The 21,935-nt window shown below is 30.1% G+C and overlaps 1 protein-coding gene across 1 annotated transcript in view; it reads right to left on the minus strand.

Annotated features, from left to right (window-relative positions):
* Positions 1–3,088: 3,088 nt before the first annotated feature.
* LOC106687142 (probable aconitate hydratase, mitochondrial) overlaps positions 3,089–21,935 on the minus strand; it is a 38,966-nt gene continuing 20,119 nt past the window's right edge. The window contains exons 2-13 of the mRNA XM_014430862.3: positions 16,041–16,186; positions 15,868–15,947; positions 13,090–13,361; positions 12,564–12,873; positions 12,078–12,250; positions 11,822–11,951; positions 9,025–9,182; positions 8,098–8,356; positions 7,019–7,224; positions 6,444–6,541; positions 5,258–5,606; positions 3,089–3,556 (exon numbers count right to left, since the gene is read on the minus strand). Coding sequence (XP_014286348.1) covers positions 3,416–3,556; positions 5,258–5,606; positions 6,444–6,541; positions 7,019–7,224; positions 8,098–8,356; positions 9,025–9,182; positions 11,822–11,951; positions 12,078–12,250; positions 12,564–12,873; positions 13,090–13,361; positions 15,868–15,947; positions 16,041–16,186 — 2,322 coding nt within the window. The 3' untranslated portion in view covers positions 3,089–3,415. The remainder of the gene's footprint in view (positions 3,557–5,257; positions 5,607–6,443; positions 6,542–7,018; positions 7,225–8,097; positions 8,357–9,024; positions 9,183–11,821; positions 11,952–12,077; positions 12,251–12,563; positions 12,874–13,089; positions 13,362–15,867; positions 15,948–16,040; positions 16,187–21,935) is intronic.

A 21,935-nucleotide genomic window follows, 5' to 3' on the forward strand; every position in this document is an offset into this window, starting at 1 on the left:
TTTGTATTTAATTATTAATTAACTATTAATCTTTTTCTAATGTATTAAGGTAAAAATGTTTTATTTTTATTTTTATCAGAGTTCCAAAGAACATTAACTACTCGTAGTTTTAGATTTCTAAGATCTCCTTCACCTCAGATATAGTAAAAGAAAAATTTGGACATCATACCAAAACTGAGCTGGTCTAGAACCATTACCGAACTTATGTTATCATTCATTTTAATTAAAGAAATAAGTAATAGCATCCAATTATTATGAGAGTGCATAGGACACTGGTGATAATATTAAATTTACTATATTTTACTAAGCATGCTTTGCCATCCATTGATTTATCTGCGACCAATAAATTTCACAAAAATATTTTCCTCAGGACAAAAATCATGGCTCAATGTCTCTAAAAGTCTACAATCTCTTATAATGAAGAAATTCTATGCTCAAAATCTTGAAATAACTTTTTACTAAACTCTCAGCTCATTTCATTTACCTGGACAACTCTAGGTGGCGTCTTGAACCTTCTCTTAGTAATTAGTGCACAAGAGACCAGACCAGCCAAACTGGTGATTATTATCTTGATGGATAGCTGTTTGTTTGTCCATGGGTATGCTATTATATTAATTTTAATGTTCGGGATTAATAAATAAAAGAGGAAGTTAATATGGAAACATTTATATTTCCTCTATTAAATAGTATTCAATGGTAGAAAATATTACAATGCACATGATTTTTCAAGTGGATAAAGTAATTTATTTTTTAAAAAAGTAACTATGTTTATATGTACGCGCGTTTTTTTTTTTTGGTTTTTTTTACGAGGTTTGGTAGAAATCTTCAGAAGAAATGGATAGGCCCGTACCTATCTGTGTGTGGGATTTTTACCCACTAAAACCACGGCCCTACACCTGTTCATTCCTCTCCACGGGACCGCCGCTAGGCATTCTTCATGGAGGGAAATTGGTGAGTGCCGCCTCGCTTACTTCACATGGTTTTTACGTTTCCATGCTACTAACGTCTTCAAGTCCTCTCTCAACCTCTTGAGGACGACTGGTGAATCTCTTCACTCCGTTCCAATGCTGGTCTGAGAGCATATAGCTCACCACGTTTTCTGGAGTGATGCGTCCTCCACACACTCTCTCCAATTCATTTCTTTCTGCTGCAAATCGAATCCAAGTGAAAAACACGTGCTCCGCGGTTTCCTCAACAGTCTGACATACAGGGCATTCTGCGGCGTTGTCCAGTTTGAAGTGGTACTGGTAAGCTCTAAAGCATCCATGTCCAATCAACATTTGGGCGATGTAAAAATCCACCTCACCATGCTGGCGACCGTACCACATGCCAACATTATATGTACGCGTGTGTGTGTGTGCATGCTTACATATAAATATTGTTTATGTATGTAAAATAGGAATTAAGTAAGTGTATTATGGCTTAACGCTAAGTGCTAGGGACAAAGTCCCCAAGGTCAGTGTCACTCATCCCAGCAAATAAATATCAAGGACCAAGTCCCCAGAGACAATTAGTATGTGTTAATAAGCCGGCTATCATAGATTTTTTTTTATGGTTGCTGCTAACCCACAGTGGGCTATATTGGCATCACAGAACAACCCCATTGGGACTTTTGGAATTATTGTAGTACTCCATAACATAAACTTTTTTTTTTATTATTTAATAATGATTAATGTTTTTATATCATTAAAATGTTCTTTTAAATAGTATCAGTAGGAAATATTTTATTTCATTTTTATTCTAGATGTTTTTATATTATTTTGTTTGTTAAATGAATAAATTTATCCTTTTGTTCTTTTATATGCTGCTTATTTGGAATTTTCTTTATTTACGAATTTATCCTTTAAATAAAACAATATTTATTGGTAATATTTTTTTTAATTTATTTAATACTGGCCAGCAGTTTTAGGAAGTTTATTTTTGAGCCCTCACAGTTTGTGATAAATTATTTTTTATTCAAATGATTAATTTATGTTATTTTAGTAATTTTTTTTATTCAAATGTATATTTCAATACTGATAAATTATAAATAAATGTAATTATTAAATAACAGAATAACGAATGAATGGATTACTCATTATACATGAACCAAATATAACTTTTATTCATTATTTATTATTTTTTCTAAATAAACTTTACCCAACAGTAGAATATGTACTATTAAATTTGTCAGATTTTCCAAAATATTAAGATAAATCAAAAGTATTGTTTTACATGGTGTATGGTGTGGTAAAGAAACAGATGGATCTACAGTCAACAGTAAACTTTGTACCTACCATGAAGAAGTTGATTACTCGTTACCTAGTAAAATTTACTTATCAAGTGCTTCACAATACGTATGGAACTAACAAAAATATTATGTAATGTGATAATGGATAGAAAGATATTCTATAGTAATGAGTTAGGCTTTTCTTAGTTTTCAAAATCCAATAGTGGACGATAGTAAACTATACATAATTAATCATGGAAGAGTTGGTTGTGGGCAGCAGTTGTGAGTGAAAAAATTAGTCTAAAGTTTAATGGTATCTATTGGACATGACATACCATCCCTCCAATCCAATCCAACCTAATCTGATCATATCAATTTTTTCTTCGAGGATCTTCCGAAGTATCTAGTCTGGTGCCATCGTTGCAATGTGGTCAGCCCACCGGAGCTGTCCAACCTTAATAATTCTTACTTTCTGTGTGTTTTTTCTTTTGACTACAACTCCAACCAACTTCTCCAAGATTATATCAACGATCAACAATATCTCCACCATTATTGACTATTAAGATAGAACTATTAAATACAAATTTCAGGACACCAACAAATAGTTTCCTGATGATTCCTGGATTCGAAATGGAACACTGTTTACCCAACCTTAGGCATCGCTGAAAAAGTACTTGAAAAAAGATTGGCAGTTTAAAGCAGCGATCAATGTGGCAAAAAATTAAGTTAAGACTTCTACCTTTAGTGGATTTAAAACCACAGATTTAGTTATGCTTTTTAAAAGGAAACAACACCTGATAAGTTTTAACTTAAGAAAAGAAAAAGTTTAATACATTAAAAAACATGTAAGAAAAAAAAAGGCAATAAGGATATAACATATTCATGAAAAAATATAATTTAATTTTTATTGGACTTATTTACAAATTACTATGGAATTATACAAATACTTGACATGACTATACAACTTATTAGATAACAGAGCTATCTACAGACCTAAATCGTGGAATAGCTTTACAAAATTTGTTTTGTATAGACAGAACGACAAATGAGCCCATTTTAAATTAAAAACAAGTAATCATACTCATGGAGGTCTTAAAAATCAATGATAGTTTTAAAACTAACAGGCACTTTGTGTAACAACTATACAGATAAAATTCAAATTTTGTTTAAAAAATAAATTAAATTACCATATATAGTCATAACCCATTACTTATTTCCAGCCATTTCTTTCATGCGGTTCAAGGCGGAACCAGCTTTAAACCAATCAATCTGCTGTTCGTTCATTGAATGATTCAGCATTATCTTTTCAGTCTGTCCATTCGAATGCTTTAATACACATTCTACTTGCTGGAAACAAAAAAAAAAAAAAAAATGTAAGCTTGCTAGTTTCTCAATAAAATGGCATTTATAATGTAATCTTCACTAATGCCTAGATTTGAATATCTACTATATTAACAGATCATTAACTGAATGAATACAATTGAAAGTTTGATATCAATTTAGTTTAAATTAAACATTTACATATACATTAATATTTTTATGGCTTGGTTACATCAATTGGATCCACTATATGCAATTGGAAAACAACCAATTATTTTTTTTTTAATAAGGTTTGTGAGCTATATCGATCGTTAATTCATTTTACAATAAAACCCAAGACCCCATCTATATCTAGCAGTGATATAGAAGAACGCAGTGCCATGGATATTTTGAAATGAAAATTTTTCTCAAATTATTGATAAAACATAAATTTACAAATATATTGGTCAGTTCCCTATTGCACATAAGAACTGAACTGCAATTAATGTTTCAGTTAATTTTAAGTTCATAGTAAAGCTCTTAAGCATATTTTGGCATGTATACAAACAAATTGGTATATATACAAACAAATACTTTGTTATACCAATTAGCATATATACAAACAAATAATTTTAGTCTTTCGCCTAAGGAACATGCAAAATATGATTGTCCATCATAAAATCATCAGCTGTTGTTAAACATGAAATGTTGGCTTTAAATTCAAACTTATTATAATGGTATTACCAAACAAATCCATTTGATACCATCAGAATAAGATCCCAGCTCAAAATGTATATCTTCGGAAATTTAAATGGTTAAACCCGTAATAGTTCAAAGGACAACCTACTCTCATGAATCAAACAAATCAAAAGACACCAGCAATATACATTAAAGAAAAACATTGACATGAGGAGACCATGGGTACTGGGTCACTGATTTTAACCAAATTGTTTTCGGTAATTCTATTTCCTAACATATTGAACAAGGTTCATTTCAATGACTAATTTTTATTGTTGTTTTCTGCCTATACTCGATATATATTCCAAGGTTATTAAATACTAAGTAATTTTTTTTTGTGTAGAATAAGAAAAAATATTGCTGAATGCATTAAATAAGTTTAAATTTATAAACAATTACAGAAACCAAAAGATGTTTCTAGCTAAATAGTATGAAGCAAGTTCACAAAATATAGAAATATAGCAACTGCATATTTTACCTAAACTACAGTTGTTCTTTGAAAAGAAACTTGAGTTTGTAAATTTCCAGTAAGATATATTTTTCATCTAGCTTAGTGGCCCTAAACCTTTTTTCACCATGACACCCTTCTTCGGCTAAAAAACATTTTGCGGCACCCTTGCTGGGCCAAAAAAGGTTAGGGGCAACCTTGTAGAATCACAAAAAAAATTGTGATATAATCATTTTTAGAGCATTGAAATATGTAGGAAAAGAAGAAAAATGTGCAAATTAAATATTGGAATGCACTGTAAATTTGCTCTTTTAATTTTAATTTTTTTAAAAAAATTAAAATTAAAAGTTACAAAATTTTTCCTTTTTTTTGTAATATTTTCAGAAAGTGGTATTCACTATGTGGCACCTCTGGCATATGTTTAGAGCACCCAGTTTAGGAACCACTGATCTAGATTGAAGCCTGCTCCCTAAATTTAAAATGCATGGCATTGGGTATCTATTTTAGCAGTAAAACTAATTTATTTTAAATATAAATATTTTGGCTTGAAGTTTCTATATTACCTTTCCAGGAGCTAACTTAGAAAGCCCCACTAATGACACTTTGTCATCAGGTTGCACTTTGTCGTAGTCACTTGGGTTGGAAAATGTAAGTGGCAGGAGCCCCTGTTTCTTAAGATTCGTTTCGTGGATTCTAGCAAAGGATTTGACAATAATCGCCCTTCCACCGAGATGCCTGGGCTCTAAGGCAGCATGTTCCCTAGAACTGCCCTCACCGTAGTTCTCATCTCCTACAGCAACCCATTTGATTCCGGCAGCTTTGTAAGCTCTGGCGGTGTCTGGTACGGGACCCCATTCACCACTTTGCCTGTTCTTCACTTTGTTCAATTCACCATTCTCCGCATTGGTAGCACTAGCGGAAAAAATAAAACATCATAATTGAAATCAGTCTTAGAAAAAAATTAATCAATATAAATTAATAATCATCATGTCAAAATTATTAAATTATACAAATATGATTTTAATCTTGATATGATTTAAAATACATTCAATCCATAAAATTCAAAAAGAGATTATTTTATATAGGGAAAAGCTTTAAAAAACTTCAATAACATTTTTTTTTTAACTACTCTATTTATGTCTAAAGATTAATTAATTCACTTATTCAATGAACACTGTTGAACTTTATGAAATCAGTGATATTTAACTATATACATTTATTGATATTTTTTAAAATTTTAATATTTATAAATTACTATTCTCCTATATATATTTATAAATACTATTAAGAGACAAACACACAAAAATTAGATTTAAAAAAAAATTGACAATCTTTGCATTGTTTTTCAATTTCAGGTGTTTTTTTAATATTTAACTAATCTTAAAGTTTCCCCTTCACGTTTTAAGCTAATATTTTAAAAGTGATATAGGACCATCCCTCCCTGGGGGTAAGTGATGAAGAAAGGTACAAACATAGTAGGGAAACTATTGATTAGTAACCTAAGTTTCATACCACTTTGGTTAATAATTAATAGTTTTCTCGGTGCCTTTTTTTTTTCCCACTATCCAGACAATCTTACAAGGAATTAAGTACAGTCAGCTATTAATCTTCCAACACAAAAATTAAAGTTTAAAACTATGGAGCTACTGGAATTATTCTGTTATTAATAAAGCTCATATAATATTATAAATATATATAATAATAATAATAATATATGTAAATATTAGCTAATTATTATTAAATACTCACGTGAGGAACATATTGTTAGAGATATTGTCTAGATGTCCCCTGTACTTAAGCCAAGGTCCAGCGGCTGAAATGTGATCAGTCGTGCACTTGCCTTTGACCTATAAATCAAAATAAAGTTTTTTAATGCATTGAACTACCCCAAGATAAGTTAGGTTAATTAATATGTGTTGATAAGTTAGTAGTAAAACAAAATTTACAAATAAAAAAATTAATATTAAATGAAATAGTTGACAAATAAAGGTCGTCATTTGACTATATTTATATTAGACATAGTCAGAAGAGCCTGTAACTTTTTTAGTGATTAAAATGAGGCTGAACAATGAACAAAAATATAAATAGAACTCTATTTATTACTGTTTATATTATCCCTGCTATATTTAAGCTAATCATCCAGCCATCTTCTAGCAAATTTTCAAGTTGGAAGACAATACCCAATAAAGTAAAGAAACCACTAAGTTAAAAAAGAAATTAAATATTTTAATAGTAATCTAAACAATTTAAAAGACATCTTTAGATGTTCATCTCTTCCTTTAACAAGAGATGGAATATTATAAAAAACTAAACTATACCCATACCTTAATCAGGATTGTCATGTTCTCAAGATCCTTGCCATCCCATTTGTCAAAGGGTTGAAGGATCTGTAACCTCTGAGATTTGGGGTCGACCAATACATTAACCTTTGACCCATCAGCAGGAGGAGATTGGTAGGTGTCTACACCGGGATCAAAGCCCTTGACTGGGAGCTCGTCACCAAACGGATCACTCAGCTTAAAATCACTACCTGCAAAATAATTAACATTATTATAATATTTATATTGCACTAGAGTCTAGTACCAGCCTGCTGAAAACATTATAAAAACTTTTATCAATTCATTTAAAATAGTTTACTATTTTTTATAATAACATAATATTCAATTAATGTATGCATCACATAACTTCCACTTATCACTCTAGTTTAAGATGAAATTAATTTTGGCACATTTTGAAACAGCAATCTCTTTGTAATTCGGGACAGCAATACTTTCCCCTACTATAGATTTTATAAGTAGGTAAGTGGAAGTAAGATCTGACTATTATAACAATCATCATCGAAAGAGGAAAACAGTTATTTTCAAATTCTTTTACATTTTATATTAATCCATGGTTTCTAACAATTGATAATGTGAGAGGGTGAATTATTCCTAATAAATAAAAATGAAGGTACTTTAGAGGTAACATTTTTGAATATTATATATTTAAGGTCTGTTAGACTATTTCAAAAATACTAAAACCTATCTGATATGAAAGATCACTCGATTTAACATGGATATGCTGATTTTAGTCAAAATCCTCAGACCCATTTTTGAGAAAATTGAAAACAGAAAAATCAATTATATAAAGTGGCACTTCCGGTAAGTCAATTTTATTGAAGATGTTAACATCCCAGGCATATAGTAACTTAAATATGTAATTTCAGTTTCATACGACTTCATTTTTGGGCTAGACTGTTCACATACACACAGACCATTTTGCGACCATGAGTTACTTGGACTCAGTGGACCTTAAAAAGTATTTCAGTTGAAAATTCAAATTTCATGTAGTGGAAAGTGAAAACTTAAAGGAATAACATAAAACATTACATAACTAAAAATTATAATCAACACAAAATTCTCACCGTCAGCTGCTTTAATTTTGTCAGTCCTTGGATCGAAATCAAGACTTCCTTTAATAGCCAAAGCTGTAACAAGCTCAGGAGATGTGACAAAAGCGTGAGTGGCTGGATTAGCATCATTACGACCAGTGAAATTACGGTTGTATGAATTAACAATAGTATTTTTTTCACCCTTTTTCACATCTTTCCTATCCCATTGACCAATGCAAGGCCCACAGGCATTGGCTAAAACAGTACCACCAAATTCTCGAAGAGTTTGTGCCTGAAAATATTACAATATAAAAATAAACAATAACTGAGAACTATAAAATGAAAAGTGTATTTCATTTTGGGACCCCTAGAATAATAAACATGTTTTAGTTTAAGCAAAATTTACTTAACCTATCATGAAATAAAATAATCAAATAATAACATTAAAAAAAAAACACAAAATGTAAAATGAAAGACAATATAATTTGATATCTAAATATTGTTTGCACAAATAGACAATAAGATTAATGAAAATAAAATAAATGAAATAAACATACACATACTTTACTCTTGTGTATATACAGAATATTGATAATTGAGGAAGTGGAAAAGTAATTGATGTTTAAATGAAGTTAATGATGAGGTTTTATGAATGAAGTTGGGTAAGGAATTCTAAAATGAGCTAGGTAAGGATGACAAAATACCATTGCTTTACTATAGCAGTACATCTGACAAAAATAATTCTTTCTTTTGTGTATGAGGTATTCCATAGATTGTACTGTAAACTGGGGTTAAGATGACTTCAGTAAACATAGTAACCACAGTCTATGGTATTATCATAGGAATATGCCGAACTCTGAATAAAATCAAAACTTTGTTAATGTCATATGAGCTACTATTCACAATAACAAATGATTAAAAACTATGTTAACAACATAAAATTAAATATATCATACTTACAATTCCATCTCTTTCTATAGTTGCTCTAACTTGCTCAGATCCAGGTGTTACATTGAAGGGAATTTTCGATTTCACACCATGCTTCAAAGCTTCCCGTGCAATAGAGGCGCAGCGAGCCATATCTTCATAAGATGAGTTAGTACAGGAACCAATCAACCCTTTAAAGAATTATAATTAGAAAATTCTTATTATAAAAATCATATTAAAATAAAAATATGAAATAAAATAATTCTACAAGCTAAACAATCATTTCACTTACTTAAGTAGAGAAAGTATAGTAATCAATAAATTATTTTTTCAGATATCATTTCAGAATGCTCTAAATTCATAACATTATTTTATCCCTTTCAATCTCTTATTTCTGTGAACACTCTGCTATCTCAAATAAATAACCATTTACAATGGAACTATAAGAAAAATATGGATGTTAGTTTTGGATGGAGAGATATGGATTCAGTTGTAAAGAAACAATCTTTGAGGGCAGAAATGAAGGCCATCAAACTAGAATATATTGTATGACAAATTAACTTGGGTCAGGTTTCATTATACAGATATAGAGATAAAATAGGTTTCCATGGGAACTAGCCCAGAATAAACATGGATCAATTCACAATATCTTAGCTAATATTTGTCATATTTAGATTATGTCAATTTTTGAATGAAATTATCTTTCATAAGAGTGGCTGTTATGTTCCAGAAGATGTACAGTTATTGGGTAATTCAAAAACCAATTTTTGTAAATTTTCAATAAGAAAAGTTATATTTAATACTAAAATTATTCTTCCACCCACAACTGGAATTCAATAAAAGTTCATCGAGTTATTTTGGAAACAAAAACTGATATCAAATATGATAGACAAAAAATATTTATAATCAGGTAGTTAAGAATTTCTGTCAATGAGAGAATAAAGTAATAAACCAAGATGATTTCTTCCATAGGACAATACATTAAAAAAATTAATCATCATTAAATCAGTACATTTACAACTATAACATGACTGAAATATTGCTAATAGAAACAACTGCACAAAAATCATACTAAAATATTTGGTCTTGTTTCATAATGAAGTGCAAACTAACACAATCAGTCTTGTAGTTTTTACAAACTACAATTTCACTAACTTGAAGTATTATACTTTTCAACTCTTATAATATCACTAATAGTCATTCCCATTAAGAAAGAAATAAGTATTAGTGTCAGTACTTTGTTGTTTATATACTTGCATTTATGAACTACAATAATACTATTACGTTAAACGGAACCCAGGTTGTGTAATATGAAGGGTTATTATTTGAAGGGAACATTAACAAAATAAATTAATGCAATTAAAAAATGCTTCTCTAGCCACTAACTTCCTCACAGTTTCATAAATTTAATCAGGAAAAATTTTTTGAGTAAAGTCTATTCATAGGCTGATACTGCAATGTGATAAAATCCGATATTGTAGAAAAATAATAATAAGCTTAGCAAACCCGAAGGTTCAATGCCAATATCACCAATTGTTCTCTACAAACATCTGTCCAGTCACACCCCTCCAAACCCAAATCTACTAAATCAGTCTTAATCCTCCCATATATGTTTCGGTCTACCCTTCAGATGTTTACCCATTGGTTCAGGGTTTATTAACATTTTGAAGGATTCATTCGTTAAGACATACAACCTTACATGCTCATCTTATTAGCCATAATGCTATTACCTCCGTTATATTTACCAGGTGGATTCCCTCAATTCAGCATTGTGTAACCTTCTAAATTCTCCCGTTAATTCATCCTTTTTCGGTCTGAATATTTTATGGGGTAAGAGGCCACGTCTCGCATCCATAAAGAACAGTGGGAAGGATAATAGTTTTGTAAATTCTAACGTTTTAAATTTCTGGAAAGAAGGCATGAGCTAAGCAGTTTCAAAATTGGGAAATAACAAGTATTTCCACCTTTGACCTCGATTTTATTTTCTCATCAATTATGTTTTTTCTAGTTACAGTAGAACCTAAATACTTGAACCTCCCTACCTGTTCAAATTATTTCCTTCTATTTCTATATCACGGAAATTGCACCCTTCTTTACTGATAACTATACAATTTGTTTTATCCATATTTATTTCGAGAACTAGTTCTTAACTAGTGTTTATGAACGCAGTAGCATTTAGTTTTATAGTTTCATGGTAGAGAAGTAGCATACAAAAATAATAATTAAAACCATAATACAGAACTAATTCTTGTTTTAATTTTAACACCAAAATCACAACCAGCCAACTTCAGCATGACACTAACACAAAGACAATTATATCTCTAAATTATTGAAATTAGAAATGTTTACAATTTTGCATCACAATAGGCTCCTAACGTGACATAATAGATGACAAATACAAATTCTATGAGCGGCCCTGTTGTGAATTTAAATGAAATGTTACAAAGCTGTAAATGCATAAAAAGGCAGCATAATTTACATGGTCTGAAATATGTTTTCTTAATATATATTCGTTTCAAACCTATAGATGTGAATAGACGCTACGTCTACTTATCAACAGCTTTCCTTTAGAGCCTATTTTCAAAATTTGATACAAACCAATACCAATACTACTATTCTTGTAACTGATAATTTGTAGAATTCTCTATTAAAAAATACTTAACACTTCACTGTAAATAATTATAGTATGATACAGCTCATTCTTGCTTATCACACAACTTTAGTTTTGGTTTTGAGTAGAAATTTTAGTTTTACAAGGATACTAGTTCAAGTTGACTTGAAATTTTAACTATTAAAAAATCATATCAAGACTTAAAAATAAATTACACACCAACTTTAATCTCCAGCGGCCATCCATTTTTCTTCGCATTTTCTCCAAGCTTCGATATGGGATGAGCAAGATCTGGAGTGAATGGACCATTTACATGTGCTTCAAGGGTTGACAGATCAATTTCCACCACCTGAAAGAATAAATGCTTTAGCCGATATGGGAAATGAGAAGATACATAATTTTAAGAACTCGTTTGAAATCTTAAATTAAAAACCTAAATATTGTAAAAGTTATATTAGACAGAAATGTCACTAACTTGATCATAAGGAGCTCCATCATCTGGAGTAAGTAAATCCTTAAAGTTTCCAGCTTCTTTGGCAATATCTCCTCTGTTTGTGGCATTTAGATAATCAGCCATTCTCTTGTTGAAAGGGAAGACGGATGTAGTGGCACCAATTTCAGCACCCATATTGCAAATCGTACCCATACCTGAATTAAAAGCAGATCATTATGAAAATATAGCCATTGAATTGTAAAAAAAAATTAGTGGAATATGTAAAGATGGAAACCCTGGTATAACCAACACTTCTGGGGTTTTCATTCGATTAATCTTAAAATACTGAGTATTAATGACATTAGTCAGCTGACATCTGAAGCTGATTTGGTCCAAATACCAAACAAATCTAGTTCTTCACGGTAACCTCTAACATTACTAACTTGAAACTGATTATTGCCTTATAAATCTAAACATAATGTTGGATAACTAATCAAATAAAAAACATAAAAATACTATTTTACTCACCAGTACAAGAGATATTATCAACACCTGGTCCAAAATACTCAATAATAGCACCAGTTCCTCCCTTTACAGTCAGGATACCAGCCACCTTCAAGATGACATCTTTCGGAGAGCTCCAGCCTTTTAAGGCACCAGTCAACTTAACACCAATAACTTTCGGGCATTTCAGTTCCCATGGAATGCTAGCCATTACATCAACAGCATCAGCACCACCTACACCAATGCAGAGACCTCCTAGGCCTCCACCATTAGGTGTATGTGAGTCAGTACCAATCATCAGAAGACCGGGGAATGCATAATTTTCAAGAATAATCTGAAAAAAAAAGTTTTTACTATGCAAATCTTTTAAAACATTCTGTATTCATAATAATAGAATAATATGACATCATAGAACTTCCAAAAGAAATTACTTCAAATAACTAATAAAATACATTCATATATTCAAAATAATTAATATTTAATAAATAAACAAGAATGAAATGACACAAAATTAGTAACTTAAAACCAAAATTGTTCCAATGAACTCTACCTGATGAATAATTCCTGAACCAGGATGCCAGAAACCGACACCATATTTAGATCCAGCACTTCTCAAGAAAGTATAAACTTCTTCGTTAACATTTTTCGCTCTTTTCAAATCTTCGACTCCTCCCACTTGTGCTTCAATTAAATGATCACAGTGAATTGTAGAAGGGACTGCTACTTTTGGAAGTCCTGAAGAAATAAATTGAAGCATAGCCATCTGAGCAGTAGCATCTTGCATGGCAACCCTGTCAGGCCGCAACCGCAAATAGGAAGTACCTGCAAATTTATCTTCCAGGTATCACTTGAATACAAATTAAATATATTATACAACAAACCTTGTTGAGTAATAATCATTAAACAGGAATGGTGTAGCACCAGAAGAGATAATAAGAATTAGATTATATACAATACGCCTCATTAAATAAAGAACTGCAAGATAAACATGTAGAAAGTGTTTCCTTTCTCTGGACTCCGGGGCACTCAGGAATAGCTGGAAATGAGGCAGCGGATAAAGCGGCTAAAGAGGCTGCTACAATGAACGTTCCACCACTCCAAATTTACGAGCCGAAAGACAGAAAGGCATTTTTAAGGAACAGAATCCGAAAAAGTTGGGATTCAATGTGGGCTGCCGTACCATTCACCAATAAATTGAGAAATGTAAAAAAAAATACACAAAAGTGGACAAGTGCCATAAGGGGAAACAGAAGAGAAGAAGTGGTTGTTGCAAGAGTAAGAATAGGACATTCCAAATTAACTCACCTTCACTTAATCACAAAAGAGGACCAGCCTATATGCCAAACCTGTCATTCCCCATTAGCAATAAAGCATATAATTGAAGAATGCCCATCATTTCGTCAAGCCTTCGAAAATAATAAAATTCTACGAACAAGAGAATTGGCCCTTAAAGACTCAGAAGAATCCATAGACAAAATAATAAAATTTCTGAAAGAAACACAACTTTATACTAAAATATAATCCACCAATACCGACCAGTGTAAAAAAGGAAATAGTGTACATTCAACCATCAAATGTCAAAGACAAGAAGATAGATGAAGTAAAAAGGGTGTAATAACCTAGATGTTGATCGCCCTGAATAAAAATCTAATCTAATCTAATCTAATCTAAACATGTAGAAAAGAAAAGTAGCATATCTGCAAATGTTGCTATCTTAGGTTTTTCTCACTGAATATCTAATGCAACTAATTAAAAATGTGAATGATCAACTGACACACCAAAATCTTACACACATTTCACATTCCAAAACCTTATAACAACAGTAAAAAACATAAGTAGTTAAGAAATTTTGGAATTCGGATTGAGATGTATCAAAATTAGAAATTAGCTACAAACACACACTTTTAACGACAATTCAAATACAGTGATTTTTAAGATAATTTTTTTTTTATTTTAAAAATTTGATTAGCCATTAGCAAGCTATTTCAGAAACTAAAAAATAGTCATATTTTTTATCAGCTTTATCTCATATTTCACCACTCTCTTCTTCTCACCTTTACTTAGGTCCAATATTTTAATGTGGTAATTTATATTTTTCCTATATCCCCCAAGTGACCTCATTTCTTCTATAATGAAATCTCGCAAGAATTCATTGGGTTTGATGGAATATCATCAAATTGATAAAATTATGCCTCCCTGAAATCCTGTCAGTCCTCGTTTTCATCCATAATTTTATTTCCTCCAAAATTCAGTTTTTTGTACTTGGTGGAAAAAAAGCCGTGATCTATTCTATTAACAAAACCTTCGTCCTTATATTCACTAAAGACTAACACCCAACTTCCATCCTCTCTAATCTCTCAAAAAAAAATGTGTCCAATCGCAAATACTAAATTTCCTTGACGAGTCCATCACTTTAATTTAGATTAAGAATTTATTGTATTTTACTTACAGATATTTTTGTTTATTGTAGACAGTGTAAATACTAAGTTTTATTATTGTAGTTTCTGGTTAGGTTTCTTTTTAAGTAAAAATTTCTGTTATTCTTAATAAATTTTCTTCTATATTTTATTTTATGATCTTTGTTTTTTATTTGAGGGTGTCAAAAGGTGAGAGTAACAAGTAAATCAATGTTCATATTAAGTTACTTTCATTTAAAATATTTTTATTAAAAAAACAAATCCATCACCATAAAATGCATATTTTCTTTTTCTGAGAATAATTAATAATCTCAGATAAAAAAGAAGCCGCATTTTTCTCCATTTATGTCGGTTGCAATGAATGATATAACCAAGGTTAAATTATTATCAACAGAAAACCATAAAATAAAAAAAAAGATGTCACGCACTAATAAGAGATAACACAAATCAAATATTCCCTAAAAAGTAAGGAATGCTGATGTGTCTCTTTCCAAGGTCATTAACAACCTATCAATTTTACATAATAGTCTGTAATTGCAATCAATTGTGAGATAATATTAATGGAATAAAATAATAAAAACATGTTGTTATGATAAGGCAAATGATAATATTAGTTTTCATTTGTATGTAAATAAATTATATTTATTAAAGAGCACTTTGTGGATTGTAAGACTGATTTAGTTTAGTTTTTAAATATAATTCAATCTTTTATATATTTTAATCAATAAATAGATATTCTGAATCTACTTTATATTATTTAGAGCAGAATATTACATGAGAAAGAGAGACTGACACTTCTTTCTCTGATAATCCACAGCTCTTCATTTCTCATACAACAGGATTATAAATTCTAAACTAGTTAAAAAAAGAAGAAATTGAAATAACTAAAAAAAAAAAAAAAAAATTAATACCTCTGACGATTTCTTGACCTTGTGGATCATCTAAGTGCGAGTACAGAACTTTCTCTGATAAAGTCAAAGGTCGGTTCAATCTAAAAAAAAATTGATAAGTAAAGTAAACAGTTGCTACATTTGTTACATAAATATAACTGTTAATTAATAGTTAATTAGAAAACAAAAAATACCTTTTCTTAATAATGCCAAGATTTTTTCTCAGTTTTTCATAAGGAAGAGGAGAACTTTTATCGAACTTGCTCATAGCAACAGCCAGAGCTGGTGCTGATTGATGGAAGCATCTTGCTGTCTGGATACCGACCACTAAGCCCTGGGACTGAAAAGAAAACAATATGTGTTATATAAATCAGTAAACTTACTAATTTATCTCACAACTTAATGAACAATATGATTAATCTAAAGTTGTAATGTTTCTAATTGAAAAAGAAAACAAATGGTTACAAAATTATAACAAAGATCATAGTGGTCGAGAGAATTGGGGTAACACTTTAGGAATATCGGCCCTTCCTGACTTAACCACAGTATATAATAGTGGTAAATCAAATAAACAGTAGTCAAAATAAAAGAATTATTTTTTTTAATTGGAAGAAGATAGTTGATCATATGAAGTAAATTGTATGAAGAAGTCCGGGTGGCGGTCAATAAAGATATCAAAATAATAGAAGAAAACCATTTTGCACCCACTTTGCAGGGCTGTCAGATTGAAACAAAGATAATAACTCTGTCAGATTGAAACAAATATGACAATTCAAAAATGAATCAGTTGTCATCTTTGTTTCAAACTGACAGCCCTGCAAAGTGGGGCGAAACGTTGGTTAACAATAAATGGTTTTCTACCATTATTTTGATACCTTAATTGACCTCTCCCGGACTATCTTACTACAATTATTTCTTTATTTATGTTTATGGGCCTGAAACTCTTGTATTATCAACTCTACTGGTTTGTAATTATAATTTATCATAATGGTTTGGTAAATCCTAGGTTAATGAAAAAATGATTGGCAAAAGTTTTGAAGCACTGCTCCATGATGCCAAGTAGGTGTTAACTCATACAATGTTCTACAATTTTTTATTTATGAGATAAGGTATGAATTAGTTGTGTTTTTTTAAAGAAATAAATGCTTTATTTAATTTATTTTTCCAATTTTCTGGACGTATATTCACGCTAGAAGAAAATAATATATATTTACATTTTTTTTGAAAATTAACTAAATTGTTATTGTGATATTCATGCCTAAAAAATAACTTATTGCTTTTATGTTTTTTGTTCCTATAATACACAGAAGGCCAGATTGTATAAGAAAAAAATATTGTTGAATTATTTTGTTCATTAGTTAATTGCGTAATTTTAACACCACGAAAATAAAAAGTTTATGGGAAAGTCAGTGGGTAAGAGACTAGATAGACTACTCCTCGGATTAGGCTATGGCAGATAATTAATTAATCTATTATACTAGCCATGGATCAACTCTGTGGTCGGGAAACCAATCTGTGGCATACCCAACCTCTATAAAGTGGGTAACTTATCTTTCAACGGATCGGAGGAAAAATCTATAGGTTAAGAATAATCCTGGTCAGGTCTCCTAGCACAACGGGTCAAGAAACTGTAGGCTTTCAAGTACTGAACTAAAAATATTCTTCCGGTACAGTTTTGTAGTTTTATTTTCAATTCTCATAAAAGCAACACTAAATAAATATAAATATATAGACATTAACCCATTAAGGCAGACTTACAAATTTTATTTTAGGTCAGTCATGATCATTTTATATGAGAAAACTTTAGTATGAAATGTCACATTTTTTTTTATCACGGGATCACGGACTAATTTGGTATTCATTTTTATAAAGAGCCAAACGTAGTTATACAAATTAACTATCATATAGTATAACGTAATATATAAAATATAATTACAAGAAATAAAATAATTAATTAAAAATAAAATTCAATTATAATCAAAATCACATATAATGAAAAGTCTAATGACATTTAGCGACAATCTATATAATTTTTTTTTACTAAAAAAATTTTTGAACAACTTCATACTTTCTGAACTTCATTGTTGAGTACTGTATTCACAGCAAAATGTACCAAAAATCGAAACTTGCCGACAAACAGCAGTTTAGGTATTCAAGATTTTTTTTGTTTTTAGGCTCCGCGTAAAGATTCCGAAACAATTTTTTGTAGCTTCTTTAATAACAGTAATATTAAATAATAAAAAATTGTGCAAAAATTCGTAATTTTTTTTTTTAACAATTACGAAATAACTGTAATAATGAGTTCAGCTCAAGAGTTTTAATTTAAAGGAAAAGTTATCAAGTAGGTAGGCAGATAACAACGCGCCTTTGAGAATAAAATATCGCTTATCAAAGCAGGAGGAGAAAGATTACGTAAAACTAAATTATTCAACAGAGAATGATAAAATTCTTTAATTGTATACACCATATGCATAATATCAGTAAGTTAATATTAAAATCTAAAAGTATGCTCGGTAATAAAAACGATAATAATAGTGGGAAGATAATGAGAAACGTTTTGAATAACATTGTAGAAAATAATATAAGAAAAAAGGATTGATACAGGTGAAAATAAATGTGGGGACATGAAAGAATTTAATGAACTGAATTGAACATTAAATTGAATTTTGAACAAACAACGTAGGAAAATAGAATTACAAAATAATTAGGTATTATCCGATATGAAATGTATTGAGCATAAGTAATTTAATAGTAGGAATAAAGAGTATAATTAAGAAGTTTCCAATCGGTGGCCGCCACAGTGTCCATTTAACACATATATTAGTGAATAAATATAAAAGGAATAATTGTAGAAGATGATCGGGGGGTGCGGTCAGCAAAAATATCATAAATAAAAAAAAAATATTTATACATGCCGACATTTCGACCTGAGTTTCAGGTGATCAGGGAGCTTGTAGCAAAGGAGTCCTAGCTGAAGCTGTTCAGTTTCATTAATATAAAGTAATGAATAAGTAGGAAGTGAATGTATGAATATATGTTAAATACATATAAAATATAAATATGAAGGAAAAAGTATGGAAGGTAAATATAAAGTAATAAAAGCAAGTAGGGGGAATTTAAAACAATATAAACAGATAAAAGAACTAGAAGAAAAGTTACTTCTGAAATGCAGAACATTGAGTAAAAGAAGAATTATAGAGATAGAAGATTATAGAACCGTTTGTAGTCGGAAACACGACCACTACAACCCTGAAGAAGTGCAATTCAATCTATACTGTTCTGAACTTCAGACGATAAAAGAAGGGTGTATTTTTTATACACTAGGAAATTATAATAAGCTTCGGTATGCTATTAATAACGCTGCACGATGAAGATTGCGGGCAAAGCTCCCAACACAATATGAAACCAAAAGGAGCATAATGTGTTTAAGGGTCTCACATAACATACACATTAGTACAAGAGCCTAAGAGGAGAAAAAAGGCAGTTATCTCACCCCATTTTTTGATTATTTTAATGAAAACTATGTATAATTAATAGTCAAAATTGATGATTCTGCCAAGTATAAGTATGGGCGAATAAAAAATGGCGGCTGTTTCAAAGCGATAAAAAAAAAAATTTATTCATTCGGAGTTCTATATCTTAAAAAGTAGGAACATCACAAGAAAATCTAAGAGAACGTCATTTAAAGAAGAGTAAATTTGCTAAAATATGTGCCCTAATAAAGTTATTTACGTTAAATAGTTTTCGAGATATAGCTTTTTAAAAAGCAACATTTCATAAAAATGTTGTATGGGACGAACTAAAAGATCAGTAGTTAGTGAATTTATATTGAAAAATTTATATCTCAAAAATCATTTGACGTACAGATGTCTATTAGCACTCAAATTAAAGCTATTTTAATGAGCTAAAAAGTAGTTTATGATGTTTATCTACGTAGAAGTAATAGTTAACATGAAAATTGGAACTACATTTCAATTTACTTCCTAAAGCTAATGTTAAATGTTAAATAATGAAATACAAAGATGAGCTGGTTTTTTGGCTCTTCTGGCAGAAACAAATAGGCTTCCATTGCTACTTCATGAATGAAAACATTAATTGCCCTTGAAACGTTACTATCAGTAGTGAGGCATGCGAACTTTGAACCTTACGATAATAACTAATTAAACTCGAATGATAACAGTCTTGAAATGGTGTTAGTTATCTTTCGTTTTGGGAAACCAGGGCGAAATGGGGTCATTGACGGAAATCGAGTCCAACATAAACGCGTTATTTGCTAGCTGAAACGACTTCTAGATTTTTATTTATATTCAATTAAGGAAAACTGTGGAATGACAAAATATGGGATAATGATAACTTCTAAATTTGGACAAAAAACAAAGAAAAGTCTGTAGAACGTTGGTCATTGAAGGAATACATTTCTGACAAGTCGGTCTTACTTCATAAGGAGAAGGATTGAATAGAATTAGAATGCAAAAACTTAGCTTACGGAAGAATACTTTCAATTAAAACAATAATCAAATTTTCGATTAAACAAAATTGAGTTATGGAGAGCAGCAGAACAAAACAGAAGACTGGCGGCTCAGACTGCGAGAAGCACTGACTCTTCTAAAGTTGTAGCTTCATCCAAAAAGATAAATTCATATAATAAATCTTATTTTTAATATTAATAATTTAATTAATTGAAATAATAAATCTTTGCGTACTAATTAGCAGCATTTTTTACTTATTTGAATTGTGTTAAAGTTGTATTTGTCATCATATAACTTTTCATTTCAAGAGTAAACTGTAATAACAAGTCTAGAGTACTTAACGTCACCTTATGCAAGTCACCGTTATCTCAAGAGATAATTTTACACTCGCGGTAAATAGGTAAATTTTGGGAAAATTTCATCAAATGTTTCCTTTAAAATATGTTAACATACCTACATATTTTATTCATGAATAACTAAAAAAAAATAAATAAATAAATATACACTGAATGTTCGATGAGGATGAAATTTATTTCCTAAATAGGCTCACTATTTTGTCTATTGGTACTTAAATTTTTTTTTAAACCCATGATCATTAAAATGAGATGAAATTTGGCTTTGTATTTCATCGTAATAAGAACTTTGTAGGAGGAGGGATATATATCATAATAATTTTAAATATAAGAAGATGGTCAGGGTTGCGGTCAAAAAAAGAACAATAGTTTATAACTATTTGTTTTTTTTTACCGCAACCTTGACCATCACCTTATATTTAAATTTTTACGGTCAACTATATATACATATACATAATAATTTTATTTCTTTCAGAAATTTATATTTTTTGTACTATTTACTATTTATAGGTAACGTGTGTACAAAGTACTCCGTACTTTTCACAGATTTATTCTTTTATTTCCATCAACGTTCGAGATCATTGAGTAGATGTGAAGCAGTTGGATGTATTCCGTAAGACCATATTAAAAAAATTATTAGAAAATGACTACTATAAAATGACACTCAATTTTTATATATAATGTCCATAAAAATTAGAAATGACTATGAGGATACTGTAAGGATTGTAAGACTTCGAATTAAAATAAAGGAAATCCTGACGATGAGGCAACAAGGAAACAGTTGAAAATAAAAAAAGTAATCTGTAAAAAACTGCGGAAAATTTTGTTCTCAAATTAATTATTAATTGAAAAACAAATATATATTGAAATTTTACTAAAAAAAATAAAAATCTGATGTGATGAATTTCAAAAGCTAAGTACCTATTTACCATGAACGTAAAATTATCTTTTGAGATAACGGTGGTTTGCATAAGGTGGCGTTTAAGTACTTTTGACTTATTGCTTGTTCTCACTGAAAAAAAATAAGTCTAATATTAAACAAAAATACGAGAAATATATTTTAGCATTGGTTTCTATTCTGACTTACCAGATACAAAAATCTAAGCTGAATTCGACCTCTATTAGGAACGTTAGAGTATTTTGCTTTGAAAACTTTTATTTTAAAAATATTATGTGTAAGTTCTCACGGAAACTTAGCCATTTTCGCGGTCGTTCTTTTAACGGTTTATATGTACAATAAGGCTCAAATCAAATTGAGACATATTTT

This window comes from Halyomorpha halys, unplaced genomic scaffold (assembly GCF_000696795.3).
Source record: "Halyomorpha halys isolate HHAL.00 unplaced genomic scaffold, Hhal_1.1 Scaffold37.1, whole genome shotgun sequence".
Classification (NCBI taxonomy): domain Eukaryota; kingdom Metazoa; phylum Arthropoda; class Insecta; order Hemiptera; family Pentatomidae; genus Halyomorpha; species Halyomorpha halys.